At 41.8% G+C, this 20,970-nt stretch overlaps 2 protein-coding genes and 1 long non-coding RNA gene across 4 annotated transcripts in view; 1 reads left to right on the top strand and 2 right to left on the bottom strand.

Annotated features, from left to right (window-relative positions):
• LOC110676555 overlaps positions 1-20,970 on the top strand; it is a 461,002-nt gene that overhangs the window by 54,603 nt on the left and 385,429 nt on the right. The window lies entirely within an intron of this gene.
• On the bottom strand, positions 17,346-18,099 carry LOC110675425. The gene is made up of 2 exons (XR_002499483.1): positions 17,687-18,099; positions 17,346-17,515 (listed from the first exon to the last, which is right to left on the bottom strand). It is a non-coding gene; the product is annotated as an uncharacterized LOC110675425 (long non-coding RNA).
• LOC5574109 lies at positions 18,300-19,229 on the bottom strand. Of its 2 annotated transcripts, none has more exons than XM_001661129.2 (2): positions 18,967-19,229; positions 18,300-18,535 (listed from the first exon to the last, which is right to left on the bottom strand). In XM_001661129.2, the coding sequence occupies exons 1-2, from the start codon at positions 19,141-19,143 to the stop codon at positions 18,359-18,361; spliced, it is 354 nt and encodes a 117-aa protein (XP_001661179.1). In that variant the 5' UTR covers positions 19,144-19,229; the 3' UTR covers positions 18,300-18,358. The 2 variants fall into 2 exon arrangements, with proteins under 2 accessions (XP_001661179.1, XP_001661180.1); XM_001661130.2 differs by having other exon boundaries at positions 18,300-18,538.

Here is a 20,970-nt window from a genome sequence, read left to right on the forward strand (position 1 = left end):
GCAAAATGTTACTTGGTCTACTCTGACTTAACGCCGACCACTTTTTTTCGTACAGGACAGCTATGGGCAGCTTTTAAAAACTATGGCTCTTTAAAGATAAAATAAGCGAATAGAAATCGATCACTGCAGAAACGCCTGTATAATACTAAATGGATATATGTTTCAAATATAATTTCGGTACTGTCCTTATGTAGTGGACCCACTGGGGACCGCCAAAGATAGAGATGACGAAATTCCATCAAAATTGCAGATTATCCGGTGTGGCGCCCGAACGCCATTTGTCACGGGCAAAACTGTCCCCAGCTGTTTTGGCACTTTGATTTTTATAACGGTCGATCGCGGTGGAAAAGGGATTATTTTGCAGCTTCGGTACGAGTCATTGCTGGTTATGATAGGAGCACTCTCCTTGTTTTTTTTGGTTCGTTTGATTCTCATGAGGACCAAATCTCAGTTCACATTACTTTGCTGACTATAACCGAAACTTCACAGAGCGCTGTGGCAATGAAAAACAACAGATAACGATTCTCCTCGCCTGGTTGGAGCTGAGAACGAATCGAGGTCAACCCCAAGTCAGGGAGCTACAGCTATCGAAGAACGGAGCAGACGAGACTCTGTGTATGACATTAATGAAAATTGTGCTGACCCAAGCCGGATGATACCACAGCAAAAGCAGCCACAGCATTGGCGAAGCCAGGAGGGGCCGTTTTTTCTAGAGTTCCTGTTAATTTTCCAATTGAGTTTTTCGTCCGACTCTTCTAAAAGTTTTTTTCAGGGTTTATTCCAGAAATTATCCTACGAGTACCTCGAATTTCTTCAAAGAGTCGTCAGTAATATCTCAAGATAGTTTTACAGAAGGTAATCCAAGCGTTCCTCCTTGCTACGCCCATGATTTCCAATCATACTCTTGCTGCTACTTGAATTGAGTTCCATAGGCGTGGTGACGGGCCCAGATAGCCGTAGCGGTAAACGCGCAGCTATTCAGCAAGACCAAGCTGAGGGTCGTGGGTTCGAATCCCACCGGTCGAGGATCTTTTCGGGTTGGAAATTTTCTCGACTTCCCAGGGCATAAAGTATCATCGTACCTGCCACACGATATACGCATGCAAAAATGGTCATTGGCATAGTAAGCTCTCAGTTAATAACTGTGGAAGTGCTCATAAGAACACTAAGCTGAGAAGCAGGCTCTGTCCCAGTGGGGACGTAACGCCAGAAAGAAGAAGAAGAAGGCGTGGTGACGGATTTTTCGTGGCTAAAGTGGGTGCAAGAACCGTTTCGGAACGAACTTTCATATTTTCAACTGAAATCATTCTATGCAATACTATATTTCCCAATGAAAATCTCTTCCGACGCCCCTGTTTGCACCAAAGCCCCAACACCGACGACAACCAGATTGAGAAAATACCAAAAACTGAATTTCAAGCCACACTATCGTCCTTCCCATCCCAAGTCTTCCCATTTCGGTTTGGGTGGAAGAAGTTTTATGTGTGTATGCTCGGGAAAAAAACGACAGAAATGCAATAAACATTTTTCCATCTCCCAACGAATCACACCTCCCGCCGTTTTCTCAAGAGGATCCTCATTTCAATGTGAACGAGCAACAACCCGGTCAAAGCCTCAGTCTCCGAAGGCTGAGTCAGAGGAAAAGATGGAACCCCCTCTCGACCGACCGATCTGATCTGGTTATGATGTAATATGAGGGAATATATTAGTTTGGGCTTGGTTCAGTTAGGGCCTGGCCTGGCTCTCTCAGACTCGGGCCCTGCCTTCCTCGTGGGAACGGTTCATAAGCTCGTATAAATTTATTAGTTTTTCGTCTAGTCTGGGTTTAGGTGGTTTTGGTTTGGAGCCGTCCGTTGAGATAAGGGCAGCTGGGTGGCAGCGAAGAGAGTTTGGAATATATTTGTGCTTTATCAACGAATCTTTGAAGGAAAAGGGTATCGTGATGAAAAGCGAGAAATTGAGAAATGGTTTGTTTTCTGTTAGGCTGAGAATTTTGAAAAATTCGGTCCAGAGATTTGCAGACACTTATTTACTCCGAATCTAATGACTGATTAGTTCAAACCAATTGGAAAGACAATAATGAACAATTTCCTAGAAAACGTTTTATTGTACCAATTGTTTGATCCCAGAACATTTTCACTTATTGCATGATAAAACTTCGCCAACAATATTTCGCCAATTCACTCTGCTATGAACACCACCACCCTCTATCCTCAGTGACTTAATTATGCTCTCCAGGTCCTGGTGCATTTGCGAGTTCATTTGATTCATTATTCATGATATTTATTGGGTTTACCATAGAGTCTTCCTGCACAACGCCAAAGCTGATTCTAAGCACTCGTCGCTCGAATACTCCAAGTGCTTGTAGTGCCTCTTCTAGCATGGTCTAAGTCTTATGACCATTTAAGGCCATGGGTCTGTTTTTAACACGAATTTCTTAACTACCACGAAAAATGGAGAAGGGAGAAATAATGAACGATATTTTCGGCAATCGACCTGGCAACGAAATAAGGACAATGATTGGAAACTCGGTACCTGGAATGTCAGGACGTTAAATGAACCCGGACGAGTGAGCCTTTTGGCTCGTGAATTGCAGAAGGTTGGAGTGAGCGTGGCTGCTATTCAGGAAGTAAGATGGCCTAGAACTGGAGAACGTGAATTCAGGGCGGTGGATCCCGTCGCCAACATAGCTTTCAAATACAACATCTACCATAGTGGCAGCGATAAGGCAGAGCATGGCGTCGGATTCATAGTGATCGGGAAGCAGATGAAGCGTGTTATGCGGTGGAAACCGATTAATGAACGAATCTGCGTATTGAGGATACGGGGCAAATTCTTCAACTACAGTCTGATCAACATCTATGCGCCGACAAACGATAAACCTGACGACACGAAGGATGCGTTTTATGATTGCCTCGACAAGACCTACGGAGAGTGCCCAAAACATGACGTAAAAGTTGTTATCGGAGATGCCAACGCTCAGGTCGGAAGAGAGGATTTTTTCCGCCCTATAATTGGTACGGAGAGCCTTCACTCCGCCACCAATGACAACGACCTAAGGCTAATAACTTTTGCTGCAGCTAGAGGGATGGCCATCAGCAGCACCTACTTTGCACGCAAAGACATCCGAAAGCACACCTGGATGCACCCAAATGGCGAGCTCTGCAACCAAATAGACCACGTTTTGGTGGACGGTCGGCATTTCTCGGATGTCATCGATGTGAGGACCTTTAGAGGCCCAAACATCGACTCTGATCACTATCTCGTTGTTAGTAAAATTCGTGCACGGTTGTCTACCGTGGCGAACACAAGAACACAGCGACCGTTGCGTTTCAGTATCCAGCGCTTATCAACAGAAAGTGTAGCAGACGAGTACCGCCGGAAGCTTGATGAGCGGATAAGGGGATACAACGTAGGCGAAAACCTCAACAATCTGTGGGAGTCTATCCACGGTGCGATGAGCACAGCAGCGCGAGAGGTGATAGGTACTGCTCAGAGACGACCCAGAAACGGTTGGTTTGATGAGGAGTGCCAGAATGTGACGGATGAGAAGAATGTTGCCAAAAGTCGGATGTTAGTGTCTGGTACCCGGCAGAATAGAGAGCGGTACAAGGAAGCTAGAGCAGCCGAGAAACGAATTCACCGCAGAAAGAAAAGGCAGTATGAAGAAGACATCATTACTGAGGCGCAAAACAGCATCGAACAAAACGATATGCGGAGATTTTACGAAACTGTCAATGGCGTACGGAGAAAAACTGCGCCGTCTCCCGTCATGTGCAATGACCGCGAAGGTAACTTGCTGACAGACAAAATCTTGGTGGCTGCCAGGTGGAAAGAACACTTCGAGCAATTGTTGAATGGAGAGAACACGAGCGTGTCTGAGAACAGATTAATCATCAGCAACGATGGACAAGCTGTGGAGCCCCCGACGCTAGATGAGGTTAGAAGAGCGATTAAGGAGTTGAAGAACTGTAAGCCTGCTGGAAAAGACGAGCTCCCGGCCGAGCTTTTTAAGCACGGTAGTGAGCAGCTGTACGAAATACTGCACCGTACTCTGTTAAGGATATGGGAGGAAGAAGAATTGCCTGCTAGCTGGCTGGAGGGCCTCATCTGCCCTCTGTATAAGAAGGGCCACAGATTGGAGTGCGCCGAGGAATAACGCTCCTCAATTCGGCGTACAAAATAATGTCGCATGTTCTGTTCAACAGATTGAGACCGCTGGAGGAGTACTTCGTCGGTGAATACCAAGCTGGTTTTCGTGAGGGCCGATCAACGACGGATCAAATGCTTACCTTGCGACAAATCCTTGATAAGTTCCGGGAATACAACTTGCAGACTCATCATCTGTTCATTGATTTCAAGGCGGCGTACGATTCAGTAAAGAGAAATGAGTTATGGCTGATAATTGTAGAACACGGTTTTCCGGCGAAACTGATTAGACTGATTCGTGCAACGTTGGATGGATCGAAATCAAGTGTGCGGATTGCGGATGAGACTTCAACCTCCTTCGTAACCTTTGATGGATTGAAGCAAGGAGATGCGCTTTCGAACCTTTTGTTCAATATTGCTCTCGAAGGAGCTATAAGGAGAGCGGGCGTGCAAAGAAGCGGTACCATAGTCACCCGGTCGCATATGCTCCTGGGTTTTGCGGACGATATCGATATAATAGGAATTGATCGTCGAGCCGTAGAAGAGGCATTTGTGCAGGATCTTTTCGTAAAGGAAATTTCCTTGACTTCCCTGGGCATAGAGTATCATCGCACTTGCCACTTAGGCATAGAAAGCTCTCAGTTAATAACTGTGGAAGTGCTCATGAGAACACTAAGCTGAGAAGCCGGCTCTGTCCCTGTGGGGACGTTAATGCCAAGACGAAGAAGAAGAAGTATGGTTGGTCACTACAAATATCGGCATCCTGTCCCATATAATTTAAAATAAATGCATATATTTTTCTCTTTTAATAAAAACTTCTTTTGAATGGTTCGACATTATAGATGTTGTCGTATTTTTTAAATCTTCTACCAAAAACTTCTCAAGACAAAAATAAAAACTAGCTTTAAATATAAGTCCTATTTTTCCTCCTTATCCATGGATCGCATCACCGACCAAAGGCGACTCCCAGACCTTTTCCTCCCCCACTAATAAACACCCTTCCCGTGGTGATTGTGGAGATGCAGAGGTATTTTCGGTCTCTATAAGCAACAATCCTTACACCCTAACATTCCTTCCCCATCCCAACTGACTGTAAGGACTTGGCCGGCGTTGTTATTGATCAACAATATTAGATCTGCTAAAATTGCACTTCGAGAGTAAGCGGAAACTCCCATCCCTTATTCATTTAGATCGTAGTGCAATTCTTACCAGTTCCGATCAATCACGGAGTAGCAACCATTGACATGTACAGTCAGTCTATGCTATGCTATTCTTGAGTAAAAAAATTACACTTAAATCTATACAAAAACATATTACCTGAGCTTGTTAGTATATGAGTCGAAATTAAAGGTTATGGGCCCATTCAAAGGCCCATATTTCATAGCGCTGAAGGGGGTGGATGAGTGTTTTCAAGTTGTTACAGGTCATACTAAATTCGGAAAATATTCTTACAAAATGCGTTATGAGACGGTGGGTGGGTGTTGAAAATGGCCCTTTTTCTGTATTATGAAATTTGTGAACATTTTTTTTTCATAAATTTGTATGTGAATGTCAAGTCAACATGTTTGAGCAGAAAAGGCAGCGTCCATTTATTACGTAACGCTAAAATTGGAAATTTTTGACCCCCTCCCCCCCCCCCCTCCGTAACGCTTTTTGTATGAAAAATTTAAAATTTTTGTATGGGCAGTAACGCTTGAGCCTACTCCCCCCCTCCCCCTAGAGCGTTACGTAATTTGTGGATGCCGCCAAATGAAATTTTTGACTACACTTAAAATTTATTAAAGCTTAAAAACCGCACAAAAAACGTATATACTGAGCTTTTTTGTCTGTATGTCAAATTTGAAGGATGTGACATGTAGTTTTGTCTGCGTTAATTTGCTTGTTGTGCTAAGGTGAACATGTTTCGCCAAAAGTATAAATCTTTGACTACACTTAAAATTTATTTTGCCAAAACTATTACAGAAAACCCTGTTTTTTAGATCTATTTGTATGTAAATTTCATTTCAAAGGAAGGACATGTTGTTTTCTCGACATAAATTTGATTAAGAAGGTCAAGTGAATATGTTCGAATAAGAAAATTTTAATTTACATGCACATTTTGTTTTGGATAAAAACCCACAAAAATCTTATTTTCTAAGCTCGCTTGTCTGTAAATCACTAAAGAGAATAACTTATCATCAGCTTGTTTTGTTTACACTAACCCTGATCAAAGCCAACGAGAAATAAATCTACGTACATCCAAAAAAATTGAAGAAGCACCACCTGTTTTTCTACCGCTACGTCAAATTGCTTGCCAAATAATTTGGATGTCCACTGTAAAATAAGCACATATTAATTTCACATATATTCGAACAATTTCCGATCGATTTGTGAAGACTTTTTACATTTGAGTATAGATTCATGATAAAATTGGTGCAAAATAAAAATGGCCGCACTTGAGATTCAATTGAAAAACCATTTGTGTTCTAATACTTTTACCGTATATTATTTATTTTCTAATTAATGCACTTATCTATGAATAAGACTATGTCTACAATAGATTTTAACCTTAGATGGTGCAAATGTGATTTAGAAATTTCCCCATGTAGGAGCTGGACCCAATTCTTGGCACTTTTGATTCACTTCGGCAGTGGGATTTTTTGAAAGCTACAAAGCTCATATTTGGCCACAATATGCGTCGTAGTGAAGTGCTCCTTATTGCAAAGTTTCAGACAATTCGGTCGAGAAAAACCCCCCATGCCAAAGTGAATCATGGAAGTGCCCAAGTGGTTCTGCACCCTACCAACTAAAACGAAATTATGGAATATTTCGAGAATCAAAATAAATTTAAACCAATAGTTTTTAATCATTCATATCAACAAAACGTAGCCCACCAGATTCCTGTCATGTTATGCTCTGAAACGTGTGTCAAAAATAGAAAAGAATTATATTTTTTTAACAAAAAAATTGCATATTATACTAATTTAGTCTTTGTCTAAGACCATAATCTTAATATAACTTTTCTCCGGTTCATTTCAAATCACTCAGCATTCACTCATGTTTATCTTCAGTATCGTTGCAGATTAAAGCATGCATTTTTGTACTTATAATAATGGAGTCAGTGCATATATCAAAACACATGTAGCAGAAGCAGACTAATTCTCTGCAGCCAACTCTGAAATGATGTAAACAGTAATGTGTCGTAACCATTATTTTGGATGATTTAACATCATTTGGGACTAATCCTAAACTTTTCCACTAATATGCTCTGTTTATTTGTAAAAGAAAAGGAACAAATTATTATCAGAGATTTATATCTGCTCATAATCCGCTTGTTCTTTCTTTAATAAATATCATTTTCTTCTTTTTTATTCGCCTACCATACTTCAACCAAGTTGTATTTTTCCATTCTGGAAAATATACGTCTTCGTTTCCGTTGTGAAGAAAAACCCACAAACGAATCCTGTGCGAAAAAAAAACAGTGAAGATAGGTTTTTTGTCCCGTCGAGCTGAGCAAGAAAAATTGCCGATCTAGTTGTGGGACCTTCCTTAGCCTAGTGTTAAAGTGCACGTCTATAATACAAAACCTTGCTGAAGGTGTCTGAGTTCGATTCTCGTTTGGTCCAATACATTTTCGTAATAGAGTTTTATTTGATTTCGTTGGGCATAGAGTACGAATGCGAAAATGACAACTATGGCAAAGAAAGCTCCCAGTTAATAACTGTAGAAGTGCTCATGGGAACACCAAACTGAGAAGCAGGCTCTGTCCCAGCGGGAACATAATGTTGATAAGAAGAAGAGTAAGTCATGGAAGAACAGAAACGAGACGCTCTTAGGCGCGATACTATTTGTTTCTGTTCCGAGCCACAAAAGAAGGAGATATTACACGGTTCAAGGGAAAAAAATTGCTACCAATAGCAGGACCAAAGCTTTCGGGGTTCGCTTTTGAAATATAAAGGACTATCGATAATGCATCAGACAGACCCCGCGCGCCTGTCGTGTTCCGAATGTGATGAAGAATTTCTGCTGCTCGGAGAAGAACGGGGGAAATCCAGAAGGGTGGTTGAGTGATTTATTGGCCATTGTCGGGATGAGGCATTACTTGGCCCCCGGGGATGGATTTCCCGATCGTTTCTGCTCGATGTCAATGGGTTGGGGTCAAGATTTATTGTTTTGAGGTTAACTGCAAGCTCAGCGGGAAGAAGAGCCTTGCGTTGGTGAGGAGTTTGTTGGTTAGGAAATGTTTTTGTTTTCTTGATAAACAATCATTTTCTTGTCGAATTCAATTGTTCTTTATTCTCTCATCTATTTTCAGGTACGTTTAATCCGGACAATTTTTCAGGCATTTGTGGATTGATTGTGGCATCCCCTTAAGGATAGAAGCAATAACAAGTACAAAACAATAACAAATAAGCTATCAAATTCTACCCACTTCATGAATTCGAATTGAATCTGAAATTCGTCTGATTGGTATTATGGAGAACAGGTACTGAGAAACTTATACCGGTAAGGAGATGAAGTGAGGCAGACATGTGATTCCAATTTAGAATGATATCCAATGCGTAGCAGAGTGGTTGATTGGATACTTGATTTGTTGTTGAGGTCTCGTCTTATTCATTCGTCTTACATAACGTCCTTACTGGAACGAAGCTTGCTTTTCAAATTGATTTTCCAAAGCTTTTCCACGTTGAGTCTTAAAGCCCAGGAGACAATTTCGAGTTCATTAAGATTATCGTCCAGACCAGGATTCGAACTTCCCATCCTCAGCATGGTCTTGTTGAAAAGCTATACTTTTACTGCCGTGGCGATTTGGGCTTCTCTTGGTGAACTCAGATTTGTGATGGATAGTGATAACGGATCCACACCATCCCAATGGAGTACAATTACGCTTGGGGTGGTCTTCACCGCTATAGCCAATTGCAATCAAGAAACTTGTTGTTTGGCATCATAAACTCTGATTGAGTGTAATGATCTATGCTAATTGACCACATGAGGGAATATCGAAGTAGAATGCGTCTAACAAAAGACGATATTGAGTTATTTATCAACTGTTGGAAATGTCAAATTATGGAACATAATATAAAGACTGTTCATTTTATAAAGTGGACACCTTTTACATGCAATATCTTTTTAATATAACAATGGAATCGGAATCGGTTTTCTGTACATCGATCGATATTTATTGTACAATAATATGATAATTAAAAGCCACAAAAATAATAAAATTTAACAATAATAAGACATAACGTTTAGAACAGTCGATTTTTGGAGGTTATCAAAAACAATGATTATTAGAAATTGACTGCAAAATTCGACAATCTATTTTTTTATCATCTTCGAGTGATCGGGTTACGGTATTAACCAACAAGCGCGATTTACTCTGCCTCAAACTGACAATTTAACCGCGAAATACGGGTTATTAATAGCCTGATCTGCGATCAAGCTATAGTTTACGTGAAGACATCATCGGACAAAGTGAAGTTTTTTGGGAATTAGTGGTGCACAACAGCGAAATTGAACGAATAAATTGTGCTCGTTGCACATGGTAGTGCTGTAATCAACAACACCACTTACACACACGTTGTGCTGATAGTGCAAACAGACGAGAGTGTCCCGAAGTGTATCTGTGACCAAACGTAGGCACAAAATTGTTCAACCTCGTTTAAACGAACAATAAAGTGGATCCGAAAACCTGTTTTTACGACCCGGTCAAATGACCGGTAAACACTCTGTTCCACCAAAGGGGCCACCAGATAATCCACCAGGATGTAATAGCGAGTGTAGAACTCCAAACTGGATGCGGAATAGTGATGAAATGGGCCAAACGATAGTTTTAGTGCTACGGCGCAAAACAGACGACAATGAAACCAGTACAGGCAACATCGAGGCTCGTCTAGGTCGCTCGCGAAGGTCATGGACTCGTTATCTTCTCCTCACCAACCTCCGTAGTATCGTTGAGAAGCTGACAACGCTGACGGAGCTTTCCGATGGCACAAAAATAGAAATATCCCTTCATCCAACACTCAACACAGTGCAGGGGACCGTATACGAACAGGATTCCATAAACACGGACGAAAAACTGATTTGCGAACATCTGAGATCCCAAGGTGTCCAAGCAGTTCGGCGTATTAAGAAGCGAGTTAATGGTGATCTAGTAAACACACCTCTTTTGGTGCTAACCTTTCACGGCACGGTTTTACTGGATCGCATGTACTTCGGTTTGTTGCGGATTCCGGTACGGACATACTATCCGTCACCGCTGCTCTGTCACAATTGCGGTATGTATGGCCACTCAAGAAAGTTTTGCCAACAACCTGGAGTATGTATGCGATGTTCTCAACTGATCCATGTACCAGACGGTGAGCAATGCAACAACTCACCATACTGTATGCACTGCAAAAACGACCATACCGTTACATCACGAGACTGCCCCAAATACAAGGAGGAGGACAAAATTGTCCATATGAAAGTTGACCAGTGTATTTCATACTCTGAAGCAAGGCGTCGTTACACCATGGAAAACAAGCGTGAAACTATTGCACGTGTAATCCAAGGCCAACTGAAGTAGGAGATTGTTTCTAAAGACCAAACGATAGCAAAACTTCTGAAGCAAGTCGCTGATCTAACTAAAGAACTCGCCTCATTGAAATCGTCTATTAAACCTCACTCTGGCAAATCACCTTCATTCTTTCAGGATACCCAAACACAACACCCAGCCTCCACACGCTCTACGGAAGCTGGACCGTCCGAAAAAACCACACGCGAATCAAGAAAGGACACAGTCTGCATTCCACCTTCAACTAGAAAAGACAATCGTGACAACGATCCTGATAATATCATTCGTACTTGGAGTCGAAGCGGAAAACGACAATTCGAAATATCACCAACCGACACCAAGAACAGTTGGGGAAAGCGGCTATCAACAAACATCGAAACATACCATGTCCGATCAGCATCGAAAAACGATGCCCGTGGGGGGGGGGCAAAGAACTTTCTCTAGACCTGGCTACTGACCCTGCAACGCACCTTGACACGGCACTGGAAGAACAATCCCTATCAACTAATGACATACACGACCCCAGCTACACTAACAAGGACCTTGAATTTGGATTACGATTTGACAACATGCCTGAGAACATCAACGTCATAAGTATGCGGTTTGAAGGCGGGGAATGTGTAGTACCCCCTTCACTTCCAGAAGAGGAAGCGAGCTTAGCGAGTAAGGGAATCCGGGACGTCTTCCTCCAACCTGTTGACCACCAAACTCCTAGCTCGGCCGCCCTACCTTTATCAGCACTATTCAGCTCTGAAGCATACGACAACTACAGGAAAATGACATGTGTACCATCGACCTCGCCAAGCGCGAGGCCTCACACGTCGACCCTGACCAGAGATGTCCCGGATTTATCCGAAGAGCCTCTGGCGGCAGTCGGCGTGTGCACCACCTTACCATAGGCAAGTATCCCATTATTATCCACAACCAAAAACCAGTCAAACTCTCCCAGCACCTCTACCTTAACAGATTGTCGCCCAAATACCCGAACAACACCACGTCCCCCAGGCGGACGCCATCGACGCTCGACTGCATCATCTGGCAGCTCAACATGCTCATCCGTGAATTCACCAACTCGCTCACAGACATTCGTAATTCAGTGGAATATATGTGGACTCCGATCGCACTACAATGAACTCCATATGCTGATCACGAAATATCAACCGGTAGTATTTTGCCTCCAAGAGACCAACCTAGACAACCGCAAGTCGTGCGATGGACTCCTCGGGACAAACTATGATCTGCTTCTCAGCCAATGCTCAACCCATGGCCGACAAGGTGCTGGACTAGCTATCAAAAGTGGGATGCCTTTTCAACAAATTCCGTTGAAAACTAACATTCAAGCAATCGCAGTTTAACTATTCGTCCTAGTTAATACCACAGTCGTTTCAGTCTATTTGCCACCTAGAGATAAGGAAGCTTCAAAACTCTTCAGTGAACTTTTGCAAGAAATCCCGAAGCCTGCACTTATACTGGGAGACCTTAACGGTCACCATGCAGCTTGGGGCAGTAAAATAACTGCATCTGCATCCGAAGCGAAGAAAAGGGGTGAACAGATATTGGAACTGGCTGTTGAACACAATATGCTGGTGCTTAACGACGGCTCTCACACTCGAATTGACCCATCTACTGGAAATTCTCATGCCCTCGACGTATCGCTTTGCTCAACATCAATTACTCCTAAGTTCACATGGACCTCTCTACCAGATAGTTCTGACAGCGACCACCTTCCTATACTTATTAACATTTCAAACACATCAGATGAACAGCGAAATCGAATAAAGTGGAAGTACGAATCAGCCAACTGGGCACTCTACGTAGAACTTACGAGCAGAAATCTGCGCCCGGGCCTACCACTAACGGTAGAAGAATTTTCGGACAAAATTATTTCAGCAGCGGAAGCATGCATCCCAAGAACATCAGGTAAAAATGGGCCAAAATCGGTTATATGATGCAACGAAGATGTAAAAGCGGCTGTAAAATTTAGACGAAAACGATTACGAGCTCTCCGACGTTCAGATACTGACGACCCTCGGAAAGCAGAAGCTTTGAAACAGTTCCAAGAAGCGCGCTTAGCGTGTCGGAAACAAATACACGAAGCGAAGCAGAATTCCTGGGAAGAGTTCGTTGAAAGCATCAACCCAAGCTGCCCATCCAGTCAAGTATGGGACAAAATAAACAGACTGCAAGGGAAAAGGAGAAGCAGCATTGTAACGCTGAATCTCACGACCGGTATTACTAACGACGGACAACAGAAGCACTGGCAGATGAATACGAAAAAAGAACCTCCGATACGAACTACCCCGAAAAATTCCGGAAACAGCATAAGAAACACATCCACATCTCAGGAAAAATTCAACGCCCAAATCTGTACAAACGGTACAACGTGGATTTCTCCCTGGAAGAACTCACATGGGCCTTCCAACGCAAAGGAGGCTCTTCAACAGGACCCGACAATATAAGCTACATTATGTTGCAACGACTTCCAATGAGTGTTAAAATTGCCCTACTGTAACTTTTTAACCGAATCCGGAATGACGGAAATTTCCCACAGCAATGGAAGCTTGGTACAGTAATACCAATACCGAAACCCGAAGCCGACCGAAGTAAGGTAGACGGCTATAGACCAATTACACTCCTGAGTTGTCTAGGCAAACTGTTTGAAAGAATGGCGAACCGCCGTCTAATTACGGAGTTGGAGATCACATGAAAATTAGATGCACGCCAGCACGCGTTCAGACCGGGTAAAGATGTCGACACATACTTAGCCAACCTGGAATCCTTCCTACAACTGGACGATGATGATCATGTGGAAATAGTATCCCTGGACATCGCAAAAGCATACGATACAACTTGGAGATCCGCCATTCTTCGGACCATAGCAAAGTGCAAGATTTATGGCCGTATGTTCAATATTCTGTCAAGCTTTCTTTCTGACAGATACTTCTCTGTAACGGTTAATGGATTCTCTTCGACACTTAGAAAAGCAGAAAATGGCCCCCAAGGATCTATACTCTCAGTGACGCTCTTCTTGGTAGCCATGCAACCAATTTTCAACCAGATTCCCACCGGAGCCAGCATTCTTCTCTATGCTGACGACGTCATCCTTATTGTGAAGGGTAAAAACTGCGGACCAGTCCGCCAAATTCTTCGGCAAGCTGTTTCTTCTGCTACCGACTGGGCCACCAGCGTTGGATTTTCCATAGCACCTGCTAAATCTAAGTTACTTCACGTTTGCCAAGTGGGCCATCGTAAACGAGGCAGAGCCATTAAAATTAATAACACCCCAATCCCTTGCGTGCGAAAGATGAAAATTTTGGGTGTGATAGTAGACTCCAAACTCAACTTTATCCAGCACTTCACAGACGTTAAAAGAAATTATGCGAATAGGATTCGAATTCTAAGGATTTTAGGTCGCAGACTGAATAGAAGCAGCCGAGAAACCAGCCTTAGTCATCTCAAAACTATTCTTCGGGGTAGGTCTAACAAGTATCAGCTTCGAGAACATGGAACGAATACTAGGTCCAACCTACAACGAGGTTGTTCGTCAAGCCTCCGGAGCATTTGTTACGAGCCCAACGCTATCGATATTAGCCGAGGCGGGGTGTCTTCCTTTCCGTTTAGCTCTAATCTTGCGCCTATCCCAATTAGCTCTACGATTAATTGAAAAGAACCCTAAATCAGTAGATTTTCCGACGGTTAACCGAGTAAAACAACTCCTCCAGGAAACAACAGGACTGTCGATCCCAAAAATCAACAGCATCGTAAGAATCACAGAACGGGAGTGGTACGTAGCAGCACCGCATGTCGATAACAAACTCAGGAACACACTCAAAGCAGGCGCTAAAAAGAACATCGCTATTCCGTCCTTCAAACAACTCATTAGTGAGAAATATCAATCCTACGAATATTTTTTTACTGATGGCTCAAAGGAAACCGACTTCTCTGGCGCTGGGGGGGTTACGCCTGCCATCAACTACAGCTTTCGGCTGCCAAACATCTGCAGTGTATTCTCCGCAGAAGCGTTTGCCCTAAAAAAAGCAGTTTTGGAAGTAGGCGATCAACAAAAGGTCATCGTATTGACTGACTCTGCAAGCTGTCTCGATGCTTTAACTGGCGGTCGATGCAGACATCCATAGATCCAAACTGTCGAACAAACTGCCCGAGAACGGAACATAGTTTTCAGTTGGGTATCAGGTCACGCCGGTATCGCCGGCAACGAACAAGCTGACAAACTTGCTAAAGACGGCAGACATCAAACTCAACTCGATATCCCTATACCAGCGCAAGATGTTGCGCGTTCTATCAAAATGGAAATAAGGTCAACTTGGGAAACAGAATGGTTCCGAAGCCAAGGACATCTGAGGCAAATCAAGCAAATCCCCAGGAAATGCTCAGACAGGTCGAATGCCGCGGACCAGCGGATACTAACAAGGTTGAGGATAGGACACACCAGTCTAACAAACTCGCATATACTCAACCGCAACTCTCCTCCATTGTGCACCTGGTGTGGTGTACAAATAACAGTGCATCATATACTCGTCGAGTGCAGAGGGTACCACCAAAGACGAATGACTTGCGGTATCAGCAGGATCACCCAAGTAACCACTAAGCACTAGGACCAGCATTCATACTGCATTATATGCGTCTGAACGGCAACGAAATTCATGCTCATTCAACGTATAGCTGCCTTTAGTGCTCCTTCAGAGCAGGTTTTGGCGAAATAACGTGCTGCTTTAATGCTAGACCTTCAGGAACGTTGCATTTAACTGTCAAAAAATGTAACGCCTAAGGTAAGAGCAAAACAAAACAAAATTATGTTTACCCTCCTTTTCTCTCCTATGACACTGCTTGATTGAGATGTTTTTTTTTTGTGGTGGAGTATATTTTTGCTTTTGGCATCCGTATTTGGACTTGAACTGATGACCTGGAAGATTGATAACAGCGTGTGGATGATGGTTTTCCGCGCTACAGGATAAGCTAGAGACGTTGTATGCTGCGTGAAGATTTTTATCCTATTTAAGGTTTGTGCGGTTCGCCTAGGTTCCCGATACAGCTAATCATATACGAGCATATTATTAAGATGCAAAATAATACAAAATAAGGATCGTTTGAGATGGTAAAACAAATTTGTTCCTGTGGAACTAACGCATTCCCTTGTATGAAAAGCAAAATAGAGAGGTTAGTGCTGGCTAGTTTTCCAATTAAATCAATCTCAATGGCAACAATTCGGGAGTTCGAAGTTGCTGATGTTGTCTTGGGTTTTATGCGAGAAAAACAGAATGAACACACTTGTTGACAGTTCCTTGCGTGATTTTTCATTGGTGCGAGTGCGATTCAATATCTCTTTCATCGTCGTAGCCGCTAATAGCCCCATTCTATGAGTATGAGAAGGACAAAAATACTATCAAATCAGTAACATATTATCTGTACTTCTCTTACGAAGAATTAACACAGCAACAAAAAAGCATTCCAAGTGTTCCGTACCGAAAACAGCTCGTGCAGTTGAAATGCTTGTAATTGACCATGTGTCTTTGAGTAGAATTGCGTTTCCTAATCAAAGGCAGCTATGCAATCAAACCGCTTGACTAGGGCAGCAAGCAGATCAAATGCTGAGAGCGGCCAGCTGTACAGCCTATTTAAGGTGAAGATAAATCGAAGCCAAAGTTCAAATTTTCAAGAGCACGGATCTGGAGAACCAAACATCCGTTTGAGCTGAAAACCTTATCGATTGGTCACCACTAGCTAGTGACCAATCGATTAAGTTTTCATCTTAAACGGATGTTTGGTTCTCCAGATCCGTGCTCTTGAAAATTCGGACTTTGGCTTCGATTTATCTTCACCTTAAATGCTTGGTGGTTGCCTGGGCAGTTGCAGATATTCTACAACACAGCACGGAAAAGGAAACCAAAATCCTAAAATTCATTAGGGAAATTGAAATACACAGTGAAATCTAGGTATTGTAAAGTAACGACTAGCCCGACACGAATGCCCTGACGAGGGTAAAGTGTCGTTAATAAATAATAATAAATAATATTTTTTTATTTTCAAAAAAGGCTGGTTCTTCGAATGCATCATAAATCAGAAGCCTTCAGATAAATATTTGATTATTTCTGGAGCAACAATTTTTCAGATATCATATACTCATTTTTCACTGATTTTTTAAGAGAAATATATTTCAAATTTCAATGGAACTAATATGAGTGGAATTTTAAGGTTTAAAGTACGTCTTGATGGAAGTACTAATAAAGTTTTAATATGGAAAATAACCTGCGTCTTCATAGAGTTGCTAATCTGGTCCCCACGTCACATTAAAAGCACAATAGATAATCAAATGCTCTATTTTCAGAAGGCCTTCCAAAGCTGGGAACACTGCTGCAATGTGATCAAATGTATTTTACATAAATTGTTTTCATAATTCGTTATTCTGAGATTACCCTTCAAAATATTTGGAGAAAAATGCTTACAATTTGCAGTGTGATATTTTTTTTTAATAAAACAGCCATAAAGGAATAAATTTATACCTAAGAATGCGGTTAAGACTCGTCCTCGTCCTCAACTGTAAGGCCGTCTTCAATGTGGTGTACTAGACTCGATTAAGTCTGTTAAAGCTCTTTACTTATGCAGGGTAGAAATTCAACCTGTAGAAGGGAAAATCCCGATCTCATTTGTCCTCGTGGTTTATTCATACAATCATGTCATCGACCATCGTCTTAATCCTATTTCCATGGAAAACACCATCAAACGTTGCCTTCATCCGAATGTTACACCGTCATACAAGTCACACACAGGGAAAAGCATGTCACCGCATACCATTCTTCCATTTATCAGCAACTGAGAACAGTAAGCGAGAAAAAATGAAATAAAACTCGGTTCTACTTACATCCCTTGTCCCCCAAAGCTTCCCACAAACCCATCTCCCACCGAAATCTAAAAAAATATGTCACATCCAGAAACTCAACGAGACCATGACTGGCACCCCTCGCCCATCGTCATCGTCCTTACCCGGAGCGGGGCGTCAACATGTTGTGATGCATGTCGTTAAAACGATTTTCCAGACTTTATGAAATGTCACCGCCGTCATCGTAGCAAAATTCCGCGCAATTCATTCCGTGGGACAGCAAATCGGAAAGGTCGTCGATCCACCAACTGTGCGAGACGGAGCATCGACACGTGAACGCGAGACTGAACTGCGTAGAAGTAGCACATCGAGGTACCTACGCTTTCTCCTGATGGAACACCGTGGGAGGCAAATTAAACGGATACAGACACGGGGAATTCGCGGTGAGTGACTGCTACAAGAGCAATGTAACAAGGGATTTTCGGAAAATGAACTCGTTCCATAGAACGAGCTTTGAACTTGTTGAAACAAAAACGTCTGTTATAAAGCCTGTCCACGATAAATTTCGGACATGGATGGCGGGTGTACCACAGAAAGTTCGAGAATTTTACAGAAAGAAGGATTAACATCCTTGTCAACTGTTTATTTTGTAGATATAACTCTTTTATTCTGAAATAAACAATTGTTTTTGTTGAATTATGAGTAACTTTTTTTTTGCTGCCATTATTTGGGTTTCCGAAATTTAACGTGGACAGGCTTTAGGATCCATCGAACCACTTGTGAGAATTTTCTGAGAATTTTATTTAGCTGAAAATTTTCAATTCACTTTCCATGGTTCATCTGCCGTAGACCTCAATAGTAAAATTGAACCCAAGATTCGGACGTGAACTGAGCTTTACCGTGGCGTGCGTTTGATTAATGCCCCCAGAAATCAGCGCCGCAAATCCGCCCAACCCGTTGCGGACATTATCACGGGCCAGAATGTAGGTCACGTTCGGTGCACGTGCCGATCCCTGCTGAAAATCACACAAAAACACGTCCAGTTAATGACCGCATCACCCACTCAGACTAGAAAGCACTAATAGTTGGAGACTAGGGTAATTCAAAATAACAAAAAAAAATGAAAATTCAACTTCCCATATCATTATTATCATCCTTACTATAAAAGAAAGAAATCTATAAGAGTTTCAGCTTTTCCAGTAGTAACTCAAAACTGGCTTAAAAAATGTGCTTAGGTTAGTATGGATAATTTGTCTGTTCTGTAATATAAGAAGAAATTTATCACCTCATAATGAAAACTTTTTATTTATACGTAAAGGTCAACACCACCGAAAAAACTAGAAATTCTACAGAATACTATTTTTATAGCAAAGATGGTAGGGAAGATATCGGAGATTGAACTTTCAATTTGTAAGAATTCTGACTTGCCCTAGTAGACACTCACCGGAGGCAAATACTGGAAAACGGCAGTTTTGATCGGCACCGGAAGTGAGTTGTTCACAATGGTGGCCGACTGGAGCAGTCTATCTCCGACCACTCGACGGCCCCATTGATTGCTGTCGGCGTAGATAAGAGCAGTAACGGCCAGCAGGACGACGAGGGTACTTAAAATGGTTCTCATTTTGTGCGAATGGTGAACTATCTATCTATGAGGTGCTGATGGGAGTGTTTCGATAGTGCTACTGACTAATGAACGCTTTTTGGCGAAGGCTTTATTGCCGATCGAGTTGTTGAGTGGTTGATAAGATTCGAAGTACCCTACACCGATATCACATGTGAATAACAGAGTGTTGAAGAAGATGCACAGCTAAAAATATGTTGTAAATTTAAGTTTATTTTCATGCACATATTTGGAGCATCAAAATAAACGTAAATTTCAACGACCAATCCATTATTTTTCAATTGAATTCACTTTGAATTTACACGATCATGTAATTTTCAACCATTTTTAGTTAAAAATTGAATGTATATTCATTTAAATTTACATGATGCTGTAATAACACACGAATTTGATTTATTTTTACAGTAGACTTCAGTTTACATCACATTGAAAATTAAATATTTTTTTCTGTGTGGGTTGTTTTGATTTGTTATGGTTGTATTATGGTGATTCATAGAAATTTATTCATAGATATTGATGGAGCAAAGCGGGAATCAAAAGTGTTTTTAACTGCTCTATCAGTATCATTTCAACGTTCATTTCTTATATGAAGAAGTTCTGTGTAAGGCAACACTGCCATTCTAATTTGGTAAAACTAAATGAACCTAACAACAGTGCCCATCGCACCGTCGTGCTGTGCGTACACCCGTTATTTCTCTGGTTTTCGATTTTTTTTAAACTACCGAAAGCAATAAAACAGTACTTCTCAATGCTACAAAAACAGTACTTTTCAGTACAGCACTATTAATTCTTTTACGATCCTACTTTGGACTTGTGCCTTTTATTTTGCGTTAGATAGCGAAAGCTAGCGGTGGTAATCCATGTTGGACACCGTAGTGGGCAAAAACTTCTTAGAAACATGGTTTCTACTACAAACAAAAGGAAGGGTGAATCTCTATTAACTTCCTTCCAAAAAAGTGGATTTTAAAACTGTCATTAAAGGTAGCAAAACTGGAATAAAGGACGTTACTCCGGAATGCGCGCTTTATTACAAAGGCGAAATGTTGATAATTGTATCGAAATAAGCAATCAGTTCAATGCTTTAGGCAAGTTTCCCGAGTATCAAATGGAAGCAACCTCTAGCCCAGGCTCTTTGATTCAAGTGAGGAAACAAATGGTGCCGCCAATCGTGGTCAGTTGTTTCGAATTTGGAGGGTTAAGGCAAAACATCTTGAACTCCATTAGGGGTATTGAGGTTTCGTTCCAAATCGAATAGAAAGGAGACAGTCGAGTTTTGCCGAAAACTTTTGAAGATCGCGAGCTTCTTAAAGAGAAGAAGTACAAATTTGGCTCCATCCCATTTCCCCGAACGCCATTATCCCGAAAGCCATTACCCCGAATGGGTCATTACCCCGAACACCACTACCCCAAATGAGCCATTACCCCGAATAGTTTGAGATATAGTGCAGTATTTTAATTTACGGGTAAAAATGCGTCTCTAATAAACACTGGTAATTAATGGCGCGTAAAATTCGTCGGTAATATAATATTTTAAAAACAAACATCATATATTTTCCCTTCTTTTATATGTCAGTTATTCTTTCAAAATATCTTGTTGGCAACTATCTTCCTCTCATTCTTTCCGAGACTGTGCCTGTTTATCAGCTCAGTGAGTACTTTCGTAGTTCAAGGGTTCATTCACACATTTCATAAAGCCAAAAATTGCCATTTTTGACACCTACCCACCTCCTCATACCATTTTTTGTATGGAAATTTTACATGTTGTGTATGGACTGTTACATTTTGAAGACAAGCACCCACAACATTTTTTGCCTCCTTCAAGGTTAT

The sequence above is a fragment of the Aedes aegypti genome, chromosome 2 (genome assembly GCF_002204515.2).
Source record: "Aedes aegypti strain LVP_AGWG chromosome 2, AaegL5.0 Primary Assembly, whole genome shotgun sequence".
Lineage (NCBI taxonomy): Eukaryota > Metazoa > Arthropoda > Insecta > Diptera > Culicidae > Aedes > Aedes aegypti.

Excerpts from the sequence above, each read along its gene's own strand:
- LOC5574109 (XM_001661130.2), bottom strand. The coding sequence starts at position 19,143 with ATGAGAACCATTTTAAGTACCCTCGTCGTCCTGCTGGCCGTTACTGCT. Across the intron at positions 18,539-18,966 it reads TTTTCCAGTATTTGCCTCCG|CAGGGATCGGCACGTGCACC; the intron begins GTGAGTGTCTAC and ends TGTGATTTTCAG.